At 39.8% G+C, this 14,845-nt stretch overlaps 1 protein-coding gene across 1 annotated transcript in view; it reads right to left on the bottom strand.

Moving 5' to 3' along the window:
* Positions 1-11,543: 11,543 nt before the first annotated feature.
* The window catches only part of LOC140910989 (uncharacterized), a 44,437-nt gene continuing 41,135 nt past the window's right edge, over positions 11,544-14,845 (bottom strand). The window contains exon 7 of the mRNA XM_073343203.1: positions 11,544-11,836. Coding sequence (XP_073199304.1) covers positions 11,823-11,836 — 14 coding nt within the window. The 3' untranslated portion in view covers positions 11,544-11,822. The remainder of the gene's footprint in view (positions 11,837-14,845) is intronic.

The raw sequence follows: 14,845 nt of genomic DNA, 5'->3' as shown, positions 1-14,845 counted from the left end.
GAAACCGAACCACCAAAAAAGAAAATCAACCTTCTGCTGGTGGCATCTGACTCAGGTTATGAAAATGAATGTATTGTTCTGCACTTCTTTGGATCGTTATTGAGCAGAACCCATCATCAGCATGGATGAATGTCCTCTGGAATGGTGGTTGAAGCGTGAAGGGACATATGAATATTTAGTGTATCTGTCATGTAAATATCTTGAAACACTGGCTACAACAGTGCCATGCAAATGTCTGTTCTCACTTGCAGGTGGCATTGTAAACAAGAAGTGGGCAGCATTATCTCCTGGAAATGTAAAGAAACTTGTTTGTCTGAGCAACTGGCTGAACAAGAAGTAGGACCAAGTGGGCTTGTAGAGCAAATTCTTCCTGGGCCCATGGTGGGGAGGGTGGGAGTGAAGAAAGTGAGCTCCTCTCCTGCCATGGCCCTAACTATTATTGGGGGGGAGGGCGTGCCCCTGCTTGCCCCCTTTGGCCCTGAGTGAATGAGATGGTAGATTATTTCTGTAGAGATATGTTGGTAGTAGATTATAATTTAGAGACTGTCTCTCATAAGGGACAGTATTATGAACATAGGAGTTTGGAGATGTGCACTGAATGTGGGGGTTGGGAACACTGCACTGTTATGTGCAGCAGTTCACCAGAGATGCTCTCCAGTTTGTTTTATTGAAGTTTTATTTCTTTCTCATTCACTGGTTAGTTATTTCATGAACCCCAAGATCATTACATGGTGTCAGAAGTGCTGAATGAGAAGGAAAGTGCAGTTATTTTGAATGTAACTCCTCTGTTTGCAACTGAAAGCAGAGACAAAGGGAGGCCCCCCCAGAGAAGCACATGGAACACCAGGCACAAAGGCTTTTCAGTGTATTTGGTGAGCACAATAGTAGCTTGACTAGCATAAAAATGGGCAGGGGGAGCCAGAAGTGGATGTGTTGCAACCTCCTTCCAGTCTGAAATTGTCAGGCAACATTACAGAGAACTGGAAAACATTCAGATAGAGATTTGAATTGTATTTAGCAGCCACAGGGGCAGAGGAAAAAAATGACAAAATGAAATCCTCAATCTTTGTTGTTGGGGAGGAAACACTGGATATTTATAATAACTTTAAGTTTGAAGAAGGTGAAAGCATTAAGTAAAATATTGACTAAATTTGAGGAATGCCAAAAAGGAATGAAACCTTTGAGAGACACCATAGAGCAATATGTCACAGAATTAAGAAACTCAATAAAGCCTGTGACATTGCTGAGCTGATGGAGTCTCTGGTCATAGATAGAATCATTTGTGGCATTAAAGACAAAGTGTTAATAAAGAGACTGTTCTGTGAAGGAGACTTAACTTTAGAAAAAACCTCTCCAAAGATGCAAGGCAGAAGAAACTGTGAAAGTCCAAGGCAACCAAAGAGCTGAATTCACCAGAAGAGTTTATCCATGTAGTAACTACAAAAGAATATTGCCAGAATAGGTCAAATCAAAGAGTGGGATCACTTGCGATGAAGACCACAGCTAGGGGGAAGTCTGAGTACAGACAATCATGTGGAAGGTGTGGATCACAGCATGGCTACAAACAGTGGGTTGCCTTTGGGAAACTCTGTCATAAATGAGGGGAAAATAATTGTTTTGCAAAATGCTTCAGATCCCAAATTCAGAAAATCCAAGTGTTGGAAATCATTAAGAAAGGGATAGATAAAAAGACAGAAAATCCTCAATCTGTATAAGGAGAGATTAATAAGACTGATACTTTTCAGTTTGGAAAAGAGTTGACTAAGGGGGGATATGATTGAGGTCTATAATATCATGACTGGTGTAGAGAAAGTAAATAAGGAAATGCTATTTACTCCTTCTCATAACAAGAACTAGGGGTCACCAAATGAAATTAATAGTCAGCAGGTTTAAAAAAAAAAAAAGGAAGTATTTCTTCACACAATGCACAGTCAACCTGTGGAACTCTTTGCCAGAGGATGTTGTGAAGGCCAAGACTATAACAGGGTTCAAAAAAGAACTAGATAAATTCATGGAGGATAGGTCTATCAATGGCTATTAGCTAGGATGGGCAGGGATGGTGTCCCTAGCCTCTCTTTGCCAGAAGCTGGGAATGAGTGACAGGAAATGGATTACTTGATGATTACCTGTTCTGTTCATTCCCTCTGGGGCACCTGGCATTGGCCACCGTCGGAAGACAGGATACTGGGCTTGATGGACCTTTGTTCTGACCCAGTATTGCTGTTGTTATGTTCTTATTCAGTTAAAGACAATCTGGTTGAGGAGTTTTTCATAGACATAGACATACAATGATCTAGCAAGCCTGATGAGAGGGACTGAATACTGCCTATGACAGTGAATGGAACATTTATTCCACTGAAACTGGACATAGGAGCGCAGGTTAATATTCTGTCTGAATAAGATTATGAGAGACTAAAAATAAGACCAAAACTGGGACCAACAAAAGTAAAAGTTACTGGTTATTCTGGAACAAATATAGCAGTGAAGGGGAGGTGCATTGCTAGCATTAGCCATGAAAACACCATGTACAGGCTCCTGTTCTTTGTAGTGCCAAAAGAGGTGACACCAATTTTAGGCTTTGCTGAATATGAGAAATTCAGTCTGGTAAAATGGGTGCTCTCATGACAAGATCCTACTAAACCTGGATATGAGGCATCCTTTTGGGAATATCATGACCTGTTACACGGGTTGGGTTTCTTGCAGGATGAACATATAATCCAGGTAACAAGTAGGTCCTCCAGTTATCCATCTATATAAGAAGGTGCTATTTGCACTCCATGATAAACTCAAGGATGAGCTTGCAAGGATGGCAGCAATGCAAGTAATACAAAAAATTGAGGAGCCAACAGAATGGGTGAGCTCTCTAGTTATCAGAAAAGTAGTGGCCAGCTATGCATATGCTTAGATCCCAGAGACCTCAACAAGGCTATAAAAAGAGGACATTTCAAACTACCAATCAGAAAAGAGGTTATGGCTCAGTTTGCAAATGCTCAATATTTCATTCAGTTGGATACATCCTCCATTTTTAGCAGCTAAAATGAACTGTCAAAAGCTCAAAGCTATGTACATTTAATACCCCATTTGGAAGGTACAGATTTTTACACTTACCCTTCATCATAGCTTCAGCCCCAGAAGTGTACCACAAAACCATACATATGATCTATAAATATATCAATGGTTTTGACACCTCAATGGATGACATCATCATCTGAGACTCCACAAAAGAGGAGCATGATCATAGATGCAAGTCCTGGATGCAACTAGAGCTGCAAACCTCAAACTAACTAGGGAGAACTGTGTTTTAGGGGTTACAGAACTGACTTTTGTTGGGGACATTATTTCCAACAAAGATGTAAAACTGAAAGAGGAAGATTTCAGCCACTGAAATGATGCAGTCAAAGAAAGATGTTCAACGGTTCCTGGGAATAGTTAATTATCTTGGAAAATTCATACCTAATCTATCTACCAAAGCAGCAGCTTTGAGAACACTCCTAGAGAATAAAAATGAATGGCATTGGGGTGCAGAACGGGAGAAATCATGGTAAGGTTTAAAACAACTGATACAAGAACCAGTGTTGAAGTTCTATGCACCAGGAAGACTTATTAAAATCTCAGCAGATGTTTCAGTCTGGGTTAGATGCAGTGATTTTTACATAAGCATGAAGCTTGTTGGCAACCAATGGCATTTACATCCAAATCACTGACTGAGGCAGAAACCAGATATGCACAGATTGAAAAGAAGCTTTTAGGAATATTGTTTGCCTATGAGAGATTCAATCAGTATATTTATGGACAGACAGGGGAAGTTCAAACAGACCACAAGCCCTGATAGCATTATTTAGCAAACCGTTAAATGACTGTACCTTAAAGATTCAAAGAATGATGCTAAAGGTGCAAAAGTATGATTTGTTTGTGACTTACATGCCCGGTAAACTCATGTGCGCTGCAGATGCACTTTCCAGAGCAGTGGCTCCCACGAAACCAGAGAAGATTTTAGAAACAGAGATGCAAGCCTATGTAGATCTTACTGTGAAGTCAACAGGAAACTGCAACAAATAAGTGAAGAAACAGACAATGATGAATCGCTGGGAATCCTTAAAGAACTAATAATTAAAGGGTGGCCTAAAGAAAAAAGCAGTTTATGTCCAAGTATAAGAGACAATTGGAACTGCAAATATGAACTTACTGTGATAGATGGGGTGATTTTCAAGGACAGTAAGGTTGTAATTCCAATGAGCCTCCGAAAAGAAATGTTACAAAAGATCTACAAGGGTCATTTAGGAATTGAGTAGTGCAAACAACGAGCTCAAGAGCTTGTGTATTGGCTGCAGATTTATCACGACATTACTAATGTGGTACGAAACTGCTTTTCATGCTTGAAATACAAGTCATGCCAACAGGCAGAGCCACTGAGATCTCATCCAGTTCCACGAAAGCCTTATGAGAAAGTAGGCACTGTCTTATTTACCTGGCAATCAAAGGATTAGTTAATAGTCACAAATTATTATGTTCTGCATCCAAAAATTTGCACACTGCACAGTACTAATAGCAAGTCACTGATAGCCGGCATGAAGGGAATCTTCTCCAAATAGAATTCCAGATGGACTCTTTAGTGATAATGGGCTGCAATTTTCCAGTGCAGATTTTAGGCAATTTGTCATAGATTGGGATTTTCATCACAAAACATCAAGTCCAAATTACCCTCATATCAAATGGACTTGTGGAAAGGTCTATACAGACAGTAAAGAACCTCATGAAAGATTTTTTACGGCAGGGGTGATTTGTATAAAATGTTATTGGTTTACCAAGTACACCCCTGGAGAATGGGTTTTCTCCAGCTCAGCTATTAATGGGTTGAGAATTTAATGCATGTGTTATTAAATAGGTGTTAGCTGTTTTATGTATGTGTATATGAGTTAATTTGTTTTTCTTTTAAGAGGGAATTTGTAGAGATGCTCCCTCATAAGGGACATTATTATGAACATAGGAATTTGGAGATGTGCCCTGAAGGCGGGGATTGGGAACACCACATGGCTGTGTGCAGCAATTCACCAGAGACACTCTCCAGTTTGTTTTATTGACATTTTATATCCATTTTATTCCATGTGACACTGTGCTTGGTTATGTCACCATAAATAACCTCCAAGAGGTGTCCCACAATGCTCATTGTGACTCTGGTCAACAGTTCGAACACCGCTACACAGGCATTTGCCCCTCCCCCCTTAAAGGACCAGGAATTTTTGAAATTTCACTTCCTGTTTGCTCACTGTGGAGCGCTCACATCCCATCTTCCCAGTGACCATGGCGGCTCTATGCAGCAAACACTCTTCCACTTTGAGCACACCAGAGTTATTGGATCTGCTGGGTCCATGGGGAGAGAAGGCTGTGCAGTCCCAGCTCTGCTCCAGCTGTAGGAATTTCAGTACATACAATCATATTTCTCATGGCATGTTGGATAAGGGCTATGAACAAGACATGTGTCAGCACTTTGAGAAGATAAAGGAGCTGAGACAGGTGTATCAGAAGGTAAGGGTGTCACACCATCACTGTGTGACTGTGCCGAAGACCTGCCACTTCTATAAGGAGCTGGATGCCATCCTCTGCGGTGATGCCACCTCCACCAACAAACAACCCATGGATACTTTGGGGGGCTGGAGACAGTGGTCAGTGGATTCAACCCCAAGGATGAAGGAATGAGGAAGTGGAGTTGGAGGATGAGATGGGACAGGCAACCAGGTCATCCAGTACCGTGAGCCAGGACCTCTTCTCAACGCTGGAGGGTTCAAGCCAGCACTCCATCTTTGGCACACATGATGAAGGACAGGAGAGCTCTGGTAAGTGCTCATTTTGAGTTGGTGCCACTTGGTTACATGAGGCAGGGCTGTCCTTTCCTTTGTTAGATGCTAGAAGTGAGTTAAGGAATAGAAACATACAAGACTAGCTGTGCTTGTGTCTGCTTCATATTCCCCTGTGCAGCTATGCAGTGGGGACCCTGTGGAACTGAGTGTTAATGCATACTGAGATTTCACGGGAATCCTCCAGAGAGATCTCTAGGAAACTTTCCCATGCCAGTTGGCAATCATTTGTGCAGGGACCAAAGCGACACACAGGTGAGCAGCATAGGGACCCTGTCCCACCCCAGTCCTCCACCACCATCCCCGGCTGAATTCACCATGTTTAGGGCATTTGTCGAGCTTTGTGCTTGACAAGAGACAGTGAGAAAGGTGCATTTTACTATTATGATTTGATGCTGGAGTGCACTACAATCATGCTTCTGTTTATTGTGTCTTGTGCTTCTGCAGATGTGGCCTTCAGGGGAACCCCCTTCACACCAGCAGAGCACCTCCACCAGATAAGGAAGTGACCGAGGAGGAGCAAGGAGGACATGTTTCTGGGGTGCTCCAATCCTCTGATGCGGCAGAACAAGAGCACAGAGCATGGAGTGAGACAGTTAATGAAAATTTTAAAATAACTAGGCAGGAGAGGAAACAGGGTCAAGAGTGAATTTTAGTGGGCCAGGAGCAGATGATAAAAGTGATGGAGGAGCAACCAGATATGCTGAAGTCCCTAATCATGCTGCAGGCATAACACATGCATGCTTGCCTCCCGCCCTCTCCTCTGCAGCCCATACAGAACTGCTTGCCATGTCCCCTCAAACTTCTCCCACACCCCTCTAATAGCCCTGCTGCTATGATATCTGGCTGCTCGAAATCAACCACTGGTTGATCCGCCTCCACATGCTACCCCCTGGGGAAACTTTTCACCCTTAAACTCACAAATATTATGCAGTGCACAGCAGGCTGCTATGACCATGGGAATATTTTCCTCATTTAGGTCTAACATATCATAAAGGCAGCACCAGCGACCTTTTAGTCTGCCAAATGCACATACAGTGGTCATTTTTCACCTGCTCAGCCTATTGTTGAAGTGCTCCTTGCTGCTGTCCAGGTTTCCTGTTTAAGGCTTCATTAGCCATGGGAGTAATGGTATGCTGGGACTCCCAGGATCACTATGGGCATTTCAACATCCCACACTGGAATCTTCTGGTCTGGAAAGAAAGTCACTGCTTGCAGCTTTCTGTACAGGCCAGTGTTCCTGAAGATGAATGTGTCATGCACCTTCTCGGACCACCCCAAGTTGATATCCTTGAAACGACCCTGGTGATCCACAAATGACTGCAATACTCCCTTTTTATTGATTTATTTCATCACAAGTCTTAACTCTGTAGTGTAGACACAGCTTAAGTCACAGATACAAACACACCAGAAACACACACACACACACACACATGCATGCAGCAGTGAAACCTTCTCTCTCCCATTGCATTCCTCTGCATTAAGTCATAGGAGCTGCTAATGCTTTGTGACAATGATACAGAATCACAGAAAGTCACATTCTTCCAATACTGAACAAAAAGCCTTATTAGAGTAAGAAGAAAAATACTGTCTCTAATGCTACTCTGTCTCTCTCCTTCAATGCAGAGATTCTGCACACAATGTTCCCCAGCTCCTCCTGCCTGATTTCCTGCTACAGCTTTAAAGAAACTTACCCTTACAGGTAGCAACACAGAAGGGTAATTCTAGTAGCTAGCTCACCCTCAGGTGTTGTCTTTATACACTTCTTCTCCCCACTTTTCTAAGTAAATGAGTTGTTTGTACATGTATTCTCCAAAGAAGACTTCCCAAGCACACTGCCACACTCAAAGGAGATCAGAGGTCTCTCTACCCCCTTGACCTCTCAAATTTTTTCTTTTGCATTCCTAGTCTCTCTCAGGATCAAGAATATGGAGGATGGGCACATAGCTCCTTTTTTTCTAAGTGTACATGTTAGAACTTAATGTCAAAGGGTACCTACAAGATCACCCAAAGTTCTGTGATGTGGACAATGGTGGACAACTCCACTTCTCTAGTCCAATGAAACTTTCTACAACAAGGAAGTGTTTTTGTGTGGGAAAGCTTTCTATGGGACCAGACTAAGACTGGAACAAACTCCTGTAGAGTCTACGAACCATCACAAACCTCACCACTTTCCCTTACAAGTACAAGGCATACTTCTTCAAATAAACACAAACAAATGAAATTCATATGCAATCTCATCCCAGGGGATAGGAAGATAGAAAGAAGGAACCACAAATGGCAGATGCTAATCACATAACATAGTGCACTACTGGAAGGCACTCTGTTACCAATGAGTCTGAATGCAGCCACTCATGTGTTTAAAGTTATACATGTGCTTAATTACCTTGCTGAACCAAGACCATAATAAATCACTGTCTTTCACATCGACCTTTATAAAAATACTTTCAAAAGATGTACTACCAAATTAGAATTTCCTGCACTGAAAGCACATAGCTTTGATTGTTAAGCAGCAGTATTTCCTCCTTTTTGTTTTGCATTCAATGGTTATATGATTTCTAAAAGAGAGCTCATTTTTAAACGTCATGGCTTTTAACACAAGAATGATATTTGAAATCACCAAAGATTGCACAGGAAGCTAGAATGTCTGCATTACAGTAAACATTTGTTTATTATTAAATAAAATAGAAAATAAATATTTTCTAATGCTGAAAACTTTATTCATGATATTAAACTACAAAATAAACCCAACCAAATCCTGTGTTTCTGTTCTTCAGTCTAGATTGGGTTGCAGGCAAGAACAAAGAAATATAGTCCAATTTCTAGGTATCATCAGGCTGTGAGCACCATGAGATTAAGCATTTTTTGTGGTTCAAAATTGTACTGAGGTAGTGGGTTTTTTGTAAATGATTTTTTTTCTTTTGCTGTCTGTAGCCAAATGCCAGTAGCCCTGCACAGCATTAGAGCCAAGAAATGATGCACAGCTTGTATAATACTGTAAGTGCTATCTCTACTTCAGGATGTCCCTCCTGTGATATTTAAGTGCCAAAAAAAGATGATCTGCAAAGTGAAGACAAGTACATAAGAGTTCCTGAGTATCTGAGACTGCCAAGAAGACAAATTGTTTTTGTAGTAGGTGCCTAGGAAACCCATTAATACCACTTCCACTTGGAAATCAAAATGAATGCAACATTAGAATGCAGTCTGCTTGTAAGGCAAGCCTATGGCAGACAATGGCATTGTTGGCAACTGAAGCACAGAGGAGTAAATTGTGTAAATCCCTCCTGGTTGTGAAGATAACTGATTCAGTATTATTAAAGAGAGCTGCATCCATGGCTGGATTAAGTTTTACAAATACATAGACACACATACAGGTACTTCAAAGTGCACAGCAAGAGTCCAATCCTTATAGCATAGCACTTTTACCCACATTTTTAAAGGCAGGCATCTCAGTTATTGGCATTCACAATAGCAGGCAGAAGTAGTTGTCTCCATTATTGGCATTCAGGACAGTAGCTGAGAATCAAATATGTTACTTACATTTTCAAAACTTGTAGCTTTTTTTCTTGTGCAATATCCTTTCAAATGAAAGGAATGTCAGGATGCATAAAGTACATCCTGCTCCAATGGACAAATGCTCAGCTTGATGTGTCTCATACAAGGATCAGCTGTGAAATGGTTAATGTGGAATGTAAAAACTTCATATTCCTCTTAGAATTTTATGTCATTTATGATTTTTTCTGTTTTGTTAAATGTTAATCACAACATTCATGCATATTTAATAGTGATTAAGAACCAAACCCTGTCGTCTTTACTCAAATGTCTTTGGGAGTTTTGCCTGAATGAGGCCTGCACAAATCATCCCTTTTCTCTCTTACTTGTTTTGTCATAAGGAGCCCAGATTACTTTATATAAATTGCATTAGCATTGCTGTTGTTTCAGCTGGTCTGGCTGCAACTGAAAAAGGATTCTGTACAACCACTGTTTACATTCAGAAATTATCTTCGCAGCCAAGAGGGCTAGACAGATTCTCCAGACAGGGCAGATTTTCCTAATGCCAAACTCCCTGTTCAAGTATCAGATCCTTCATTTTTTAATTTTAAATTGCAAGCTTATCCTCAAGCTGTGGTTGTTCACCACGGCTGAAAATCAGGCTGTTTATTTAGACACCCAAGTTTGAAATGTTTGGTGTTGCATTTGGGAGGTGGGGGACCAATAAAATCTGCAAAAAGACCCGGACTCCACAAAATTTGCAAATTTTTGACATACAGGGGTTGCTTTTGTCCCTACTTATGATTTCTTCCATTGCTTCCATTTCTACTCCCTGCAATAATAATAATTTTCTCTTCTTTAGTGCCTAGGATCTCAAAGCAGTTGAGAAACTTTAATGAGCTAAACCTGTGTAACGCCTGGGAGGAAGGTATGTGTGTGAAATCCTGTAACCCATCTGTACCCCATCTTCACCACTTTTGTATGGTTATGATATATTTTGTATAAAGCATGCCTTGTGCATATCAACTGAAAACATGTGATCTACTGAACATCGTTGTCCTGTTAATATGTGTGTATCATCATTGTATATGGAGTTATGAGATTTTGCTATATATTTGTTACTGAAACATGTTGTGAGTCTGGGGAACACCCACAGGCATGGTACTTAGAAATAACAAAATGACTGTAAAACAAAGGCTTTGCATGTTATCCCCAAAGACGCTTCAAACATCACATACACAGAAGGTGTGAGCAAGAAATTCACAATTTACCTGAAAGATGCTTCGAATCTCACGTACACCATAGATCGATTGTCTGCACACCAGTGAGAGAAAGGGGGTATTCCTCATGGAGAGGAGGAGGGTATAAAATGAGATACAATGGCTTCCTTATGACCTCTCTTCTCCCCAATTTCTACACATCAGCAAGAGCATTTGGAAGACAAAAGGAACCATCATTGAACAGTGGGATGGGTGGTCCCAGGCTGAAAAGAGACAGCCTTTGAATTGTATTGCAGCTTATGGTGAGATGAGCTATTTTTCTTTTAGAAGCATTAGCCATGGTAAAGTTTAGGAATTGGATTGTGATTTTATCATTTTATTTCCTTTTGTAACTAATTCTGATTTCTATGCTTTTATCACTTATAATCACTTAAAATCTATCTTTCTCTAGTTAATAAACTTGGTTTAATATTTTACCTAAACCAGTGTGTTTTGACTGAAGTTTCTTGGAGAATCTCTATTCAGGCTAATAAAGGCTGTAGCATGATCATTTCCTTTGATGAAATGATGAACTAATTGATCAGTTTGCTCAAGACCTCCTTGATTTGAGTAATGTAAAACACACATTTCTGGGATGCAAGCTTGTGCTGAAGGATTTGCAGGTGTTACCCTGCAGACAGTTCCTGAATAGCTGGGAGAGCATTCATGTAACTTTGCTGGGTGTTTCTATACATGCTTATGGTTGTGTGAGCAAAACCTGGAAAGGCTGCTTTTCACTAGCAGAGCAGTGTAAGAGACACACTGGGCTGGAGAATTAAGGGGACACCACTGTTCCATAGTCCAGCTAGTACCCTGGTGGATGTCACAACGTGTACCTTCTCCATGTCACAGATGATAACATTGAAGCAGAGGCAATAACTGACTTGCCCAAAGTCACAGAGCAAATTTGTAGTACAGTAGGATAGAACCCAGACTCTTGATTCTCAGTCCTTTATTTTAACAACTAGATCAAGCATTACATAGTAAACCTTGGTGTGGCATAAATGATACCACAAATACACAAAAACACTGCACTGTTGCTTTATACAGAATAGAATGTGCCTTTCCTGAGTGGTTTTCTGAGCCTTGAAGCAAAACACCATTTTCTCTTTGTTTCTAATGTGTAAATGTCTGAGAAGCCAGAGAGGAGGCTGTTGTAGTAGTTGAGAGAAGAAATAATCAGGGCTGAGACAAAGATCTTCATACTGGGGATGGATCACATGGTGTGTGCTAAGAGGGAGAAAGAGAAATTGGGTTTAAATTAAAATTACAGGACCCATCTTTGTCATCAACTATCCCACTACATCCCTGTTGAAATAAATAGAGTTACATATCTGTAAATTAGATTAGAATCCTTAAAATCACATCTTAGTGTTTGATCTCCAGACAGGGTTGGTAAAATCACTAGCCAGGATTTCACTCTTTTTTTATTATATTTTCTTGGACTAATATTTCTCTCAGTAAGTTCAGCAGAAGTAGCGTTACAGTAGAGGCTGAGGGAGGAACGTGAGAGAACCAGACACTAACTCCACCTTCAGGAAAAAAAACACTGTACATCCTCTTCATCTAACTCCATTAAAAAGCAACCCATCATAAACACACAAAGGCAAACACAATATTCATAAAAATAAATCAGATATTTCCCAGTTCTTCACGTCCCGGAAATGGGAAAATGTTCTAGGATGAATGATGCCAGTATAATAAAACACTTAGTAATTTTAATAATAACTTCCTTATTTTATGCCAATGGTAATTACAATTAACTGAAAACAAATAAACTTCCAAAGGTAAAATATTACATAATTTATTCTATCTCATTAAAAAGATTTTCTCAAGAAAAAAGACTCATACAAACAATTATTAGTGCAATGAATAGGTCTCAGTTTTAATTAAACAGTGATGATCCAGTAAAACTGGAAGATAATTGCATATCTTGATTAATATAGCACAATTAAATATAGTTAAGCTTATATGGCAGGGAAATATTTAATTGTGCATATCTCTAAGCATAAAACATTGCGCTTACTCATAGGATAACATATGCATTTTTTACCTGGACTGTATGCTACGTAAAAGTAGGCTATCTTTAGAAGTTTTAGTAATGTTTTAAAAAAAACTATTAAAAAATTTAAATCATCAACAGAATGTACATGCATATTTCTAGGGTAGAAGTAAATATTATGATACTAACAATTACAGATAATGTTATTCTGCTAAGCTCTGAATTCAGGAATCTTTGTTTCCTGGTAATGACTGGTATCAGTTAAATAAAAGCAAGGCAAGGGATGACAATAGAAAACTTCCTAGTTCAGTTTTTCATTTTTCAAAGATATGCAAAACAATTGCCATGTGCAGTTTTAAAACTGAACATGATTAGACACAATACATTTTGGGCCAGACTCTGCCACCTTTGCTTATGTTGAGTAGGATTTTACTCCACAAGTAAGCCCATTGACTTCAGCTAAACTACACATGGAAAAAGGTACTAATCAATGTGAGTAAAAATGGCAGAAACAATCTATCAGTGTCATGCTCACTACCTAATATCTGAATGCCTTTTCCCATCCCAAGTACTTCACTGTACAGATCCCACACCCAATTTCCCCTGAATTTTCTATTTAGGGATTGATATACATCCCTGGTGAGGACCTACAGAGTAGATTTTTAAAGGCTCTCCCTATGACCTCTTTTTTCCTTTTAACTACGATTAATAAAAGGAAATTAGTATAGAAAAATACATTAACGTTGTTGTAATGGTTTGACTTTAACCCAAGAAAGTAAGAAAATTCAGTGATAAGGCTTCCAATTAATCTTTAACTCATAACATAATAGCATTGATCTCTAGCCTTTGCAACTCTGCAATTACTGAGGCACAGGGGAATGTGCTGTGGACAGAACTAAAGTCTTAATCCTAAATGTCTTTGGCTTTGTTGAGTTTATCAGAGCCTTACAATTTAACATAATTTCTGTTTGTGTTATAAACATATGTGTTCTTGACCCACTTTGGAAAACAGCCACCAATGAAATACTGGTTGCATAAATAATTCAAGAGCTCTGTAAAAATTGCTTCTCAGGAGAACTGTTTTCTATTGAAGTTCACACCATTTGGTTTAGTTTCTCCATTACTTTTTACGTGCATTGCATTACAGATACTTGTTTGTCTAAGCATTAGCTTTAGAACTTATTCTCATTATTTCATACTGAAAGTGTATATTGTAATCCTGAAGAGCAAAATATATTTGTATTTATATATACGCTTTTAACCACGCCTACTATATAAAAATACCATAAGAACTGACTCTTTATACTCTGTACAAATAGTAAAGTAAATCCAATAACAACTGAACACAGGTAATCCCCCTCCAGAGTCGACAGAACTTTATGTGGAAACGAAAGTCCACACTAGTGGCTCCCTTTGCAGGATCAGAGCCTAATATAGTTTTATATGTGTACAGCTTAATTAGATTTTCTTTATGAACATGTAATATTAGAAAAATGCAAAGACTTTTTGAGACTGAAGCCTCATTTTACTACACTCTGTAAAAAACATAGTGAGAGACAGTCCTTGCCTCTAAGAGTTTACAATCTAAATAGACATGACAAAGGGTCGGAGGTGAAAAAAGGAACACAATGGTGAAGTAAGTTGTCAGAGGTTGCATAACAGGCTAAGCAGACAATCAAACCTATGTCTCTTGGCACACTAGCCTATGCCCTATACCACACTGCCTTTTATAGGCAGACGTTATTATCAAAGTTTATTTGATATATGTGAAATATTACCCCACCACCACAGAGAGAGAGAGAGAGAATGGGAGAGAGAGAGCTTTGGCTACTTGATGGCTAGTCTAGTATTTGCATACAGCATAAAGATTTTCTTCGTATGTAATCTGCTTCCTGTAGATTGACGTTGAAAAGAGAACTCCACTCTGGAGTAAAGGTCCATGCCTGAGAAACCTCACAGACAGCTGCAGCGGCACAGGAGCCAGCAAACAGAGCTGTAAACAGGGAAGTTGGAGTGGGAGTTTGCAAGGGGAGTTTGGGGGAAGACTAAGAGAGCCAGGCAGAGGAACAGACAGGCTAAGGAAGGGAGTGTGTGGTGGTCTGGCAGTGTTTTGGTGCTCGTTGGGGGTTTGTTTTGCTGTGGGTGGGTGTTTTGGTTTGGTTTGTGTTTCCCAGACTAACAGGACTCAGGTGAGAAGGTTATGACAGATACAGAGGCAGCAGTGGTAGTGACCCAAA

This window comes from Lepidochelys kempii, chromosome 4 (assembly GCF_965140265.1).
Source record: "Lepidochelys kempii isolate rLepKem1 chromosome 4, rLepKem1.hap2, whole genome shotgun sequence".
NCBI lineage: Eukaryota > Metazoa > Chordata > Testudines > Cheloniidae > Lepidochelys > Lepidochelys kempii.
The sequence above is the reverse complement of the archived record's forward strand: the minus strand, read 5'-3'. Positions and strand labels throughout refer to the sequence as shown.